The sequence below is a fragment of the Elephas maximus genome, chromosome 11 (assembly GCF_024166365.1).
Source record: "Elephas maximus indicus isolate mEleMax1 chromosome 11, mEleMax1 primary haplotype, whole genome shotgun sequence".
In the NCBI taxonomy this organism is placed as follows: domain Eukaryota; kingdom Metazoa; phylum Chordata; class Mammalia; order Proboscidea; family Elephantidae; genus Elephas; species Elephas maximus.
This window is the reverse complement of record NC_064829.1, coordinates 39531657-39545803: the sequence shown is the minus strand read 5'-3', so window position 1 is coordinate 39545803 and position 14147 is coordinate 39531657. Positions and strand designations below refer to the sequence as shown.

General features: G+C 44.9%; 1 protein-coding gene and 1 long non-coding RNA gene across 5 annotated transcripts in view; one reads left to right on the top strand and one right to left on the bottom strand.

The window, feature by feature from the left end:
• Nucleotides 1-2067, bottom strand: part of RNF138 (ring finger protein 138) — a 35944-nt gene extending 33877 nt beyond the window's left edge. The window contains exons 1-2 of one of the 4 annotated variants that reach the window (XM_049902279.1): nucleotides 1792-2067; nucleotides 1037-1217 (exon numbers count right to left, since the gene is read on the bottom strand). In XM_049902279.1, the coding sequence (XP_049758236.1) occupies nucleotides 1037-1217; nucleotides 1792-1873 (263 nt within the window). In that variant the 5' untranslated portion in view covers nucleotides 1874-2067. Of the gene's footprint in view, nucleotides 1-1036; nucleotides 1218-1558; nucleotides 1642-1703; nucleotides 1766-1791 lie in introns of those variants that run through there. The other 3 variants (XM_049902278.1, XM_049902281.1, XM_049902280.1) reach the window with 3 other exon arrangements.
• LOC126086114 (uncharacterized) lies at nucleotides 428-8345 on the top strand. The gene is made up of 3 exons (XR_007519415.1): nucleotides 428-520; nucleotides 3103-3213; nucleotides 7736-8345. It is a non-coding gene; the product is annotated as an uncharacterized LOC126086114 (long non-coding RNA).
• Nucleotides 8346-14147: the final 5802 nt, after the last annotated feature.

Sequence of the window (14147 nt, the reverse complement as noted above, 5' to 3'; positions counted from 1 at the left end):
CAAGCCCCACCTGCTAAAAATTCTTTTGTTGGAATGAAGCCTAGGAATTGGAATGTTTGCTTAAAAAGTTCTCCAGAGGACTCTGATCACCCATCCATCAGTTAGGTTTATCAAAAGTGCTACCCACCCTGTAAAAAAGGGCTCCTTCCAATCCTTAATGACACTCTAACAGTCTATAAGATTGTCTAAGTTCTTCCTATTAATATGCTAATTCAAACAACACCATGCCATCTCACCTATCTCTTTGTGTTCTCCCTCACCCCTAGAGTGAGTACCTCATTTTCAGTGCATTCCTCTTAACCGAAGTCTTCCTTCCCTATTTCCACTCTTGTAGTAACCAAGGAGTAAGCCAAGGGGTAAAACAAAGGGAAATTATCATTTCAATACCCGGAAATCCTGTCAGGTCTAATATATGAAAGAAGAAAAACCATGTTAGACCAATTCTAATATGCACTGAATTTTAAACGAAACGAAACACTTCCAAGGCTGATCCGTGAAGCAGCGCTGAGAGCTAAGTTAGGTAAGGGGTCTTGGATGTAAAAGGGGTATCTATCAGCGTTCTGAAAGAAAAAGAAAAAACTTTAAAACGGGGCAGGTCACGGAGTGGGGCGAGCGGGCCCGTGCGGGCACCTTCGGCCGGTTTTGACACTCGACACCCCAGCCTTCACTCAGTTGCTAGGAAACAAAAAGGATCCACGTTCCCTGCAATTCCTGCCGGGCCCCGCGGAGAGAGAGGCCTTCAGGGCCTGGAAACAACCCGGGGCGAACCTGTCCACCCTCAGGGGCGCGAAAATGAGGGAATCCCGGGACGCGAGCACGGGGCTCCGGCGAGGGGCCAGGCGCAGGAGCCGGCCGGAGCCTGGGAGGAGGGCGGGCCGGGGCTCTGACCGACTGGGAGCGGGCCCTGCCGGCCGAGGGGCGCTCGGGCAGGCTGCGGCGGGCTCGGCTTCTGCCAGGCCGCGCTCGAGGGTCCCGGGCCGGACGCGGGGCCTAAACGACCACCCGGCTCCGCGCGGGGGCGGGGGCATCTACTCACACGTGCTGACAGGCCGCGGTCCGCACAGGCGTTTTGAGCACCTCCTGACAGACGGGGCAGTAGAAATCATCTTCGGTGTAGGACGTGGCCGCGGAGAGCTCCTCGGCCATGGCGGGGGGTGTGGGATCAAGGCGATGGCGGCAGTGGCCGAGGTGGCGGTGGCGGCCCGGGGCCCGACTCCCTGCGCGCACCCGGAGGGGGAGGGGAATTCGCGTCAGGAAGCGGCTCGCGCCTGGAGGGGGCGGGGCGGGGCGGGGCCTGAACGCCCGGACGCAGCAGCCGCACACGCTGGGCGCGGGCCCGCCTCCTGGGGCTACGCCTCCCGAAGGCCACCGGCAGGCCGGGAGGGAGGTGCTTGGCAAGGGGCCGGGGGAGGAACGAGCGGTTGGCTTCACTTTCGCTTCTACTCCGGGTCGGAGCCCGCCCAGGAGGTCCAGGCAGCTTCCCCGCTCTTCCGCCCGGCATTGGTGCCCCCACCCCCTCCCGCAAGCCGTAGCCTCCCGCCGGAGAGCACGCGGGTACCTGGCTTCTCAGCAGGGCCGCAGCTCCGTCTCCCGCCCTGTGTCTCTACCCGCGGCCTCCCTTTGCCCCGCCGCCTGGCAGAGCCCTCATCCCCCCTCCCTATTCCCCGAGCCGCCCGCCCCTCTCTTCCCTCGTGGTGGCCCACCCTTCCCCGTTGCTCCTCCTCTTCCTTCCGACCCGCCGCTCCTTGCCGGCTTCACGCCCTCCACCCGTAGACTTGCGTAGACGCTCACCGAGGGGCCGCTCAGCGGCACTACTAACGGAGCTGCGTCGTCCCTGTCGCTTATTGGTAGAGAGGTGGCCCTGCGCCAGCATCAGGCTTCTTGTCCGGCCGCCGCTGCCTCCGCAGCTGAAGCCCGGGGAGCAGTGCAGGCTGGGAGGGCGGCGTGCTCAGTGCTCATCGGCCCAGAGCTGGGCTGGGTCCGAAGCTCATGGTGCACCGGGTTCCCGCCGCCCCCCACCAGCAGCTCTCCCATGGCACTGCGCTGCCTGCAGCCTGACTGCCGGGTCACCGAGCACCGGAGGGCCGCGGGCCGGAGGCGGGAGGGTGGGCGAAACCGGGGAAAAGGGGAGGACGCCTCCATAGCAACCGGCGCGTGGCGCCTTCAGCAGGTTGTGACATAAACAGCTGGGTGCTCACATTCACACCTGCACCTCCAGCTTCCCTCCTAGCGGAAGCCGCGTTTCTCGCCAGTCTTATCAAATAAATCGGATTTTTAAGGAGTTCTTCGGTTTTCTTCGCCATAATGTTTTGGTCGTGGTCAAATGTGTTATGAAGTAATATCAGCTATGGAATTTGAATCAGTTTGGAGTGAAAAAAATAAGCCCCTTCAAGAAAGTTTCAACTTTCACCTTCAACACAGTGTGACTGATGCTTACAGATAGCTCTTCTTCCCACGCATTTCTTTGTTTTCTGATAACTTTCTAGAAAAAAATGAGAACCATGGATCCAGGTATTTCACCAAGGTTACTAATTTAAATGTTTTTTTTAAAAAAAAAAAAAGCCCGTTGATGTCCAGTCGATTCCCCTTAATTCCCAGATATGTCCACACAACAGATAATCTGTAAGATGGGAACACAGGACATGGAAGAAGCTAAAGTCTGGAACACCCTCAATTAGCTTCAGGAAAAAAGGTTTCATTACCACCCTATGTTTGTTAAAGCTCTTCACCTTGGTCTAAATGACAAGCCATATGAGGCGCTAGTAAATTTGATTCCGTTTATTTTCTACATTGTCCCTAAGAACTATGTTAAATGTTATGCAAATATCATGAACTTTGCTCTCAACCAGCTTATACTCTTCTTTATCAAATGAGTGAAATGATAAATGCCAAAGTACTGAATTTTGCATTGAAGGTTACCAGCTATAATGAAGACAGGAAATGGAATGGTTGGAATTACAGGGATTCAACAGAGGAAATGGGTCTTAAACGTGCATCTTAACGACAATACCTAGAATAATACTCAGGACGATTATTGTTGAATGAATGGCTAATTCCCACTAACACCCTACATTTTATGGTTTTGCTCCTTTTCCTCTTTAGCAGCACGAACAGTGTAAGCATGGCAGAAAAGCTAATTTTAGCTTCAGATTTCCTTCGAGGAGAAAGAACACAGGATGGGGGAATGAGGAACAGCTAATAACAGTAGTCCAGGTATTTTTCAAATCCATTTATAATGTAGTTCTTGCATCTCAAGTTTTCTTTTTGATAATATATTTCCACACATATTTCACTCATTTTGACCACTTTAGGAAGTATTTTCTACTTGATAGAGTGTTTCCCTTTACTCGTTGGGAACCTTAACTAGAATGTTAGTTTTGTGACCTTAATTTTATTTGCTTCATTCTTTCTCTGCAATGGCAGCCTTACTTGCTCAAGTCCAGACATATTTATGTAACACCAGTTGATACCGAGTTAATTTCAACTCGTGGTGACCCCACGTGTATCAGAGTAGAATTGTTCTTTATAGGGTTTTCAATGGCTAAATTTTTCACAAGTAGATTGCCAGGCCTTTCTTTGAGGGGCCTTTGGGTGGATTCGAACCTCCAGCCTTTTGGTTAACAGCCAAACGTGTTAACTGTTTGCACAACCCAGGGACTCCAAACGTTTGTACAGCTCCCTCACATATTTTAAGATGTCACTTAGTGTATGTGTAAGTATGTAGTGGCAATATGTGGAAATCCATAAAAAATTGGGATTAACTCTCAAAGTTAAGGTTGAAAACAAACCATAATTACCAAAAGATAAAATCTCCTGTCTTGGCAACATTTCATGTGAAAAACTGATATTTTTATGGCAAGATCACAGATTTACTCAATATACGTTCAGCTGTGTAAATAAAGTGGCCTCAGCCTCTGAGCAGTAAGAGAAAAAAAAAAAACTAACAGAACAATCTGACAAACTCAATCTGTTGCAATAATTTAAACAATTCTTTTAGATTTAGGTTAAAACACTCAGGCTACTCTCCCTTGAAGATGGCATCTGGGACAGTATAAGGGAGGATGTGATGATGGTCAATATTATGTGTCAACTTTGCTAGGCCATGATTCCCAGTATTGTGTAATTGTCCTTCATTTTGTGGTCTGATAAAATTGTCCTCTATTTTGTGGTATTGTGTAATTATGTGTTGTAAATCCTAAACTTCTGTGTGTAATGAGGCAGGATTAGTGTGGGGGTGTATCTTGGGTCACATCCTTACTAAAGGGCATGATTCAAGCCACAGCCTTACTGAAGTCACATTCTTAATCAAATCACCACCTTGTTCAAGTAAGGGAAATTTCATTAAAGGCGTAGCCTGCATCCAATGTATGAGTGTCTGGCAGAGCGCTCTCTCTTTTTTTTTTTAATTTTTATTGTGCTTTAAATGAAAGTTTACAAATCACGTCAGTCTCTCATACAAAAATTTATATACACCTTGCTTTATATTCCTAATTGCTCTCCCCCTAATGAGACAGCCTGCTCCTTCCCTCCACTCTTTCTTTTCATGTCCATTTCACCAGCTTCTTACCCCCACTGCCCTCTCATCTCCCCTCCAGATAGGAGATGCCAATATAGACTCAAGTGTCTACTTGATCCAAGAAGCTCATTCTTCACCAACATCTTTTTCTGTCCCATTGTCCAGTCCAATCCCTGTCTGAAGACTTGGCTTTGGGAATGGTTCCTGTCTTAGGCTAACAGAAGGTCTGGGGGCCATGACCACCAGGGTCCATCTAGTCTCAGTCAGGCCATTAAGTCTGGTCTTTTTATGAGAATTTGGGGTCTGCATGCCACTGCTCTACTGCTCCCTCAGGGGTTCTCTGTTGTGTTCCCTGTCAGGGCAGTCATCGATTGTAGCCAGACACCATCTAGTTCTTCTGGCCTCAGGCTGATGTAGTCTCTGGTTTAAGTGGCCCTTTCTGTCTCTTGGGCTCGTAATTACCTTGTATCCTTGTTGTTCTTCATTCACCTTTGGTCCAGGTGGGTTGAGACCAATTGATGCATATTAGATGGCCGCTTGGCAGAGCTCTCTCTTGCTTTGGATCCTGCATCTGGCTTGTCATCATCTGACCTCCAGTTCTTAGAACTTGAGACAGCAGCCTGCTGTCTCATCTAACAATTCTGAGATTCACCAGCTTCTATAGCACTGGGAACCAGCAGTCTATCGTATGACCTAATTCACCATCTCCTGTGGCACTGTGGGCCAGGAGCCTGTCATCTGACCTCCTGATTTGGGTCTGTTAGCCCCTGAGACCACATGAGTCAGAAGAAATTTCCAGCCTGACACCTGACCTATGGATTTGGTATTTGCCAGCCCCCACAACCACATGAGCCATTTCCTTGATATATATATATATACACACACACACATATACATAAAACACGTATTTCCTTGAGATATTATATGATGTGCGTGTGAACCTTAAAACTGAGGAGCTGGCATAACTGAAATGAATGACTTCATGCCTAAATTAAAACTCCAGTTTGGATCTAACTGAAGTTTGGCCCAGAGTCTGTTCCTGCCCTTCTGATGAGAAAATTTAGCCTCTTGTAAAAGTTTAACTGTCGTAACTCAGAAGGGAGCAAGGGTCGAGATTTTAGCTTGTACCAGGAATTGTTTGTTAAAAGGTGTCTGTTAAGAATGTTTATACAGCTTGCCATAGAGAAAAATACTTTGTTCAACAGGAGGTTAGGAAATAGAATTAGTAATGTTAAATGAAGATGGAGCATAATTCTGTAGTCAATATGAACCAAACGCCAATTAACCAAGTCTCAGTTCTAATTTCCTGACTCCTCCAAATTAGACTTCACTCACTGACATCGTCCCTCCATTTCTGCTGACTCTGTAAATTTGTAACTAAGGTAAAAGCATAGCCTGTTACCTTAAGATAAGAAGAGAGGCAGACATGCAGCTGTGACAGAAAATTGACTCAATTATTCCTGACAGAAAGCTTTGTTAAACAAATCGCAGGATATAACAAATAGACTTACTTACTGATGTTAAGAAGAATGTCTTGGTCAAACATATTTCAAGAGATAAGAGATTAATGCTAGTTTAGAGATTAATGTTAAGAAAGTTTGTAGCTTGACAATCCCTTGTAACTTTTTTTTCCTTCTCTTGTACCCCTCCTTGGTGCCTGTGAACCCTTGTCCTTTGTTTGCTCCACCTGATTAAAACTTCACTGTTCTCCCTGCAATTTAGAACGCACTGCAACATCTTACTGGGTTGCTTGTGTATCTCTTGTTTCTCGAAACATTTTTATACTTCAATAAAACTCTTAGTTTTTATTTCTAGTGTATATGTGTACATATATATGCTTCATTGGTTTCGCTTCTGTAGAGAGACCAGTCTAAGATAGAGGACAAGGGTAGCTTACATGAACTTGAGGCACTTTTGGGGAGTCTGGGTCTAGAGATCTGCAAAATCTCTGCATCCTTACTGGGCATTTCTGCAGGAAACCAATCTTGGCTGCTCCTTGAGATACAATTAGCCTTGGGCATTCTGCTGCAGATATCTGCTGGTAAAGACTGCTCTGGTCCATCCCTGCTGGGTCAAGGCCCTGTGTTGTGTCCTGGCTGGTTCAGCCTTACCAACACAGTAGAACCCTCTGAATCTCTGCCATAATTATCTTCTGGTTCCTTGACCCTCAATAAGGCAGTCCCCTTTAGGAGGCCGTTGCCTCTCAACATATCTACAGTCCAAGACATACCTTGGGGTCCTCCCTTCCCCCGTTGGGAGGGAAGCTCATTCTGCCTAAACATTCTATGCCACTGGATTTACATGGTTTGTTTTGGACAGCCTATAAGGCTATGTCCTTGTACCTCCCCTCCCTTCAAACACTCCCCTCAACCTGTCTAACACATCTTCCCCCTCCAGAATGAAGCCTCGCCTACTTTGTCCCTCTTCTCCCCCATAATCCCTTGTACTGGAAGGAATGGGCTTCTCCCCCTTCCGCTTACTGCTGATTGGGCCCTCCCATATGCAGAACTCTTCAGTCAGTCTACTAGGCTGGGTAATTAATACATTAAAGGGGAAGATAAACAAATTTAGAAAATTTATTTCTTAACAAGACTGGCTTTGTTTTACTTAAAGAGCTTCAAAAGTCTATTTTTCTGGTAAAAGTGGTTGCCCTTGAAGAAATGAGCTGGGAAGCTGGGAGATGGAATGGGAGGGAGGCTTATGTTTCACTGTGTACCCTTTGGTGCCTTTTTTAATTGGTACCAAGTGCTTTGCTGACATTCAGCTGGTTTGTACCACTGTAGCTCTCTTGGTCCTTTTCAGCCAATGTCCATTCTTATTGGTCAATAGTCTTTCCTGTAAAGTCAGTGACCGTTTGGATCTAGTTGTTAAATATTTTTACTATTACACCTGCTCATGTGCATAAATAACCTATTTAATAAGGCATATGGTTTAATTGGGGAAACCCTGGTGGCGTAGTAGTTAAATGCTGTGGCTACTAATCAAAGGGTCGGCAGTTGAAATCCGCCAGGTGCTCCTTGGAAACTCTACAGGGCAGTTCTACTCTGTCCTATAGGGTCGCTATGAGTCGGAATCAACTTGGCAGCACTGGGTTTGGTTGGTTTGGTTATGATTTAATTGTTTAAGCCCAATTTGGAAAAAAAAATTTTTTTTTTAAATGAGCAATATTCTTTTCATTCCTGTTGAATTAATCCTGGTTTCTTTTTTTCCCCACCCTAGTCCTCACAATTGGCAGACGCATGCTTCAGGCTGAATAGGACAGAGGTCAAGTGAATGGCAATTGTGGAGGAGAAATTAATAGACACAATTGTCCTATCTACAATCATCAACAAAACCTACTCTCATCCCCCAATCTAAGAATTCATGATTTTTGTCCAGTTATCTTCTTTTTCCTAGCCATGCCATGTGCTTCAGGAGGTAACACAATTCCCAGCTCAAGGGGAGAAATCATGATTGACATGATCCAATCTGGACAGGTCCTTTCGTTTTGCCAGTGGCTAGCTTTGGCATGGCATGTGACTCAATTCTAACCAAGTACATGTGAGAGAAATTCTTCTGAGAGGCTTCTGCAAGTGATTTTCCTTGTTGATCACAAAACAGACAAATGGAAATAAACAATTCCACAACCACACCTGGATGCTTTCGTGTCTGTGGAACTGCTGCAACCATCATGAAACCATGGAGAGAACAAACCAGGGGACAAGCCAATGTGCTGAACATGGCAGAGTGGAAAGCTTGAAAGAATAAACGTCCTTGATGTTGAGTTCATTCACTGGGTCTAACTAATCCTGAAACTGCCCCACCTCCAATTTTTTTGTTAAGCAAGATAATGAACCTTTTCTAGTTTAAGCTATTCTTAGGTGGCTCTTCTGTTATTAGCAGCTGAAAAAATCTGAGTTAGGCAATTGTCTGGTAGTTATCAGATTTGTTCCCCACCTTTCCCCTATTTTGCTCTGTATTGCTGGGGCTGATCCCTACAAACTAAGTTTCCTTTCTCCTTTGCCAATGAACTTTTGGCCAGATTTGCCCAATGAGGGGCACTGATGAAAGACTGGAAGGATGGAAGAAGCCAAGGTATTTCTCCCTTCCCCTCTGCTTCTGGCAGTGCCTCTGGCAGTGACTTCATTTCTTCCATGGTTTCAGCTTCTTTGAGACCGCCCTTCCCTCTGTGGTCCCAATTCCTTTTGGGCAGTTCCTGCCTTTTCCCAGTGATTTCTTCTGTGTTTGCCTCACTGTCACACTTGGTCTTTCAGCTCTTCCAACATCTTTGTAATTAGTTTCCCATATTAAACTTCCTCTATTAAACATCTGTCAGGAGCCCTGGTGGCTCAATGGCCCACCACTCAGCTGCTATCAGAAAGGTTGGTGGTTTGAACCCATCAGCTGCTCCATGGGAGCAAGATATGGCAGTCTGCTTCCATAGAGATCATAGCCTTGGAAACCCTACGGGGCAGTACTACCCAGTGTTATAGGGTCGCTATGAGTTGGAAGGAAACCCTGGTGGGGTAGTGGTTAAGAACTACAGCTGCTAATCAAAAGGTCGGCAGTTCGAATTCACCAGGCACTCCGTAGAAACTCTATGGGGGAGTTCTACCCTGTCCTATAGGGTTGCTATGAGTCAGAATTGACTCGCTGGCAACGGGTTTGGTTTCGTTTTGGTTATGAGTTGGAATTGACTCAAGGGCAGTGGGTCTGGTTTTCTGAGATTATTAAACATCTACCTATGTGAGTGCTTTGCTTTCCTGATTGAACTCTGTGCTATTTTTCTAACTGAAAAAACACTTTAGAATGAAGAGGGGAAGCAAATAGGAAAGAAACACTGAAAAAGTAGTTATTAACCCAAAAAAGGAGCTGAGTTACTTTCCATTGCAGGTTTAAATTCTCACTGCTGCAAATTAGCTCAAATGGAAACTCAGAAGTGATATTAATTATAGGAAATAAAGAAATGTTCCCTTTTTTAGCTCACTCCAGCTTGGGACAGTTAAATTTCAATTCCCTCACAAATGTCATTATGAATATGCATTTTCATGACATTTCATTTTATATAGCATTATTTTTATGTACTATTGTACAGCTTCTGTTTTTAACAATATGACTATGAGTAACTCCAGGGGCCCTGTTTATCCTGTGGAATCCAGCCTTCCTGATAGAGTTGAAAAGGACAGGGTGAATACAAGCCTCAATCTGTGCCAGTCACACCCTCTTCCAGGAATGTAGACTTGAGATTCCAATATTCTAGTCATTCTCCATTAAGTAAAGGTAGTCCCCAACTTACGACGGATTTGAGTTACATGGAACTGTGCTAACAACCATCTGCTCTTTTTTTTTTTTTTTTTGGTGCATCTTACTGTTAGTAATATGTACTACATACAGTGTTACAGTGAGCAATTTGCTGATATTAACATTCTGAGATGTTCACTCCCAGATGTTTAATGTTGTAATTATTTACTGATCAAAACACTGCCATATAACTGACTATGGCCTGGTCTACAATGAAGTCTTGTGTTGGTGTCGGTGTAGGGAGTCGTAAAGGATAAAAAGTTGAGCAGTGTTCAACTCTAATAACATACGACAATTGAACTGACATAGGACAATTGAACTGCACACATGCCCTACAACCGTTATGACTGACTGCATTGTTACAACAGTGACTCTGACAAAACAACATTAAGACAGTGACGCAACATTGAGAGAGTGATGCTGACAAAACATCAATGCTACAAATAAAGACAGGATTTGTTACTGATAATAAAAAGCAATTAATAATGAAAACCAAAAAAAAGGCGGCATTCAATTTAGGTCAGAACCAACTGAAGATGGAGACGTGGAAACTAAGCCCGTTAGTGGGGGACTACCTGTACTTTAACTTGGAAGATATGTTAACGCAGGAGCCATGGGGCAGACAGAGAGCTTATCAGTGCAGAGAGAGCAAACCAACATGGAAACAGGCATTCAGAAAGCAGCTAAAGTTGTTACACTGAATAAGCTGATATCCTAAGAGGCAGAGCCCTACGTTTGGCACTAAATTTCAACAAATCAACTCACATTCCAATTTTTCTTTGATATTTTTGTTGTTGTTTTTTAATCCTTGAAAGAAAGATGTAGATCTGAAGTAAAAGATTTTTCCCTCTCTTTCTCTCTTATCCTCTTTCACTCCCTCCTCCTTTTTCCTTTTCCTATTTTTTTTTTTTTCCCTTCACACATCTGTCAATATCCTCTGGGTACTCTTCAGTCTTGGGCTCATAGCCAGACTGAGGCAACCATAACAAGATTAGTTCCAGTACAACAGTTGTCTTAGTCATCTAGTGCTGCTGTAACAGAAATACCACAAGTGGATGGCTTTAACAAAGAGAAATTTATTTTCTCACAGTCTAGTAGGTTACAAGTCCAAACTCAGGATGTCGGCTCCAGGAGAAGGCTTTCTCTCTCTGTCAGCTCTGCAGGAAGGTCCTTGTCCCCAATCTTCCCCTGGTCGAGGAGCTTCTCAGGCGCAGGGACCCCGTATCCAAAGGACGCACTCTGCTCCTGATGCTGCTTTCTTGGTGGTATGAGGTCCCCAACTCTCTGCTTGCTTCCCTTTCCTTTTATCTCTTGAGAGATAAAAGGTGGTGCAGGCCACACTCCGGGGGAACTCCCTTTACCTTGGATCAGGGAGGTGACCTGAGTGAGGGTGATGTTACAGTCCCACCCTAATACTTTTAACATAAAATTACAATCACAAAATGGAAGACAACCACACAATACTGGGAAGCATGGCCTAACCAAGTTGATACATACACTTTTGGGGGGACATAATTCAACCCATGATAACAGTGGAGGCAAAAGCATGACACCAGTTTTAAAAAGCAAACAAAGCAAAAGTTTTAAGGAAATGGAAAAAACCTCCAGCACACATATACATTCCTCTCCCTATACATAAAGTTCAATTATTCCAGGCATTTCTTCTCAATACATATGCATTTACCACTTCTTCAAAGGCAGGCAATCCAAGTCTCTTCCAGCTACATTTACAGAGGCGATGTCATGAGACCATTATTTTTCCAGTCCAATATCTTGAAATGATTTACTTCTTCTTTTAGTCTTAATTTGTTCCAGATGTGATATCTCAATATCCTGCAACCTCTAGACTAAATCATAAATATAATCCCTTAAGCAAGATAATAAACCTTTTCTACTTAAGCGATTCTCAGTTGGCTTTTCTGTTATTTGCAGCTGAAATGATCTGAGCTAGGCATGGTAATGTGATACATAACCATATCTTATGTACCCCAGTGGAAAACTACAATGAACATTTCCACTTAGGATGTGGATAAAGAGGAAGAAACACAGAACAGGTCTACATGTGCCATCTGCTGCTGGGCGGAGTTCGTAAAGTAAAGCAGCAAACCCCTGAGTGTCACGGACAGGACATCACTTGGTAGTGGAAAGCGTTCTATCGTCAACTATTCTGGCTCCTCTGCTATTGCCAGCTGAGATAATTTCTATTGCTAGGAGAGTAACCAAAAGGACATTAGGGTAGACTATCCAGTTTGGAGGAGCCCCCGTGGTGCAGTGGTTAAGAGCTTGGCTGCTAACCAAAAGGTCAGCAGTTCAAATCCACCAGCCACTCCTCGGAAGCCCTATGGGGCAGTTCTACTCTATCCTATATGGGACCAACTATGAGTCGGAATTGACTGGACAGCAAAGGGTTTGGTCTTGGATACCCAGTTTGGAGAGGGAAAAGAGGTACATCTCATGTGCAATTCATTTTTTGTTAAAAGTATTGGGGTCTTGAAAGGGCCTCAGGACCCAAGGATCTCTCAGGAGCTAGGACATTCTGTTCCATTGGTTTTATTGAATCACAGGCCTGTTTTACAGGTTGGATTTTTGCTGCTGTTACAACTCTAATAATACCTTAGTTACCTATCAGTTTAATTTTAAGAGTGCTTCCTGAAAGTAAGCACCAAAAATTTGCCTGTGACTCCTCGAAGCTGTTAAATCAAAGAGCCAAGGTTGAGCTATACCTATACATTTTCTGTTTGTGAGCAGCAACTCTGGGGTAACACAGAACCAGTACATTCCGTTTGACAAACTTTGTCTCAGGACGAAGAAAGCTGGCTGGACTGGCAGAAAGCCCTTCTTCTCTTTTCTGCTCTAGCATATCACCACAGCCCCCCATACTGAACTCCAGTCCAATGTACTTTGCAATGGCAGCATTGCCTTATTTGTCAGGAGGGGAACCAGTGTGAGGTGGCTCGGAGACTCAGGATCCCCCAAATCCTCTATTCATTCCTCCTCATTCCAGTTGCCAAGATTTCAACACTTTACTAGTCTGCATTTTAATCTCATACGCAGAAAGGGAAATGAACGAGAGAACTAGACTTCTGCACTTCAATCCAGCAAATAACTACTTTCTTGATCTGGAACTCAGTATTCTCAATTCCCAACTCTTTACTCATATCCAAGAAAATCTAGACAGGAAAAAAAAAAACCCAAACCCATTGGAATCTGTTGCCATCAAGTTGATTCCAACTCATATCAACCCTATAGGACAGAATAGAACTGCCCCCATATGGTTTCCAAGGAGCTCCTGATGGATTTGAACTGCAACCTTTCAGTTAGCAACTGTAGCTCTTAATCACTACACCACCAGGGTGAGCATGTAAAATTCTTGTTGCATCTTATTGAAGGTACTAGGAAAAATCAACACAAACTGACTGTACCTGTCTAAGTTCAATTAAGAGAAACACCACACAGTAATTTGGAAAGAGAAAGTTTAATATAAAGAATTATTACCTATATTAGGGGATTGATGTAAGAAATAAAGAGAATGCCAAAGAATATAGGGCTGAGATAGAATGCTCAATGAAAAGCCTCCCTCGACTGCTCTCCTCCTGCCCCTCCTTGCAACTGTTAAGGCTTAGATCCAGACCTAGCTGGAGAGGGCCCCACTGTGGCTCACTGAATGGCAGAGAAGTTGCTGCGGTGTCACAATGGCTGAACTTATTGGAAATCCGCCCTCGGGAACTTGCCAGAAATCCATCTTCTAGGTTGCCAGGGAAAGCTGCTCATAAAGAGATGTCTCATGGGAGGCATTCTGCTGCAAAAGCATTAGGGGTATGCTGGGGGAAGCGGCTGTCTGCTGGGTGCTCCCGGCCACCATGCACTGCAGAAGCTGGGTGATACAGAAGACATTTCACTATAGGATCTGGGGCTGGCCTTGTGCTAAGGGAGCCTGCTGAGCGAGGAAGAGCACAGCAGAACCCGGAAACAAAAACTTTTCCCTGCAATTTCTCTCTCCAGTGCCCTCTGCTGACAAAATTTATTATCCTGCCAGCTGGCAAAGGAAAAGTATTTAAAGGGCCCAGGTATTTTCACAAAGCAGGCAAAAAGGGAGTGAACTTGGAGCTGAGAAGTAACAGATTAATAACTGACAAACTAACCCATTGTCATTTTGTTCCTATGAACCATACAGGACAGGGCAGAACTGCCACATAGGGTTTCCAAGACTGTAATCTTTATGAAAGCAGACTGCCACATCTTTCTCTCACTAAGTGTCTCGTGGATTCCAAAGGCCAATCTTTCTATTAGCACCGTAGTGCTTAAATACCGCACCACCAGGCCTCTTTATTTTGCTTCTAAATCTCCTAAA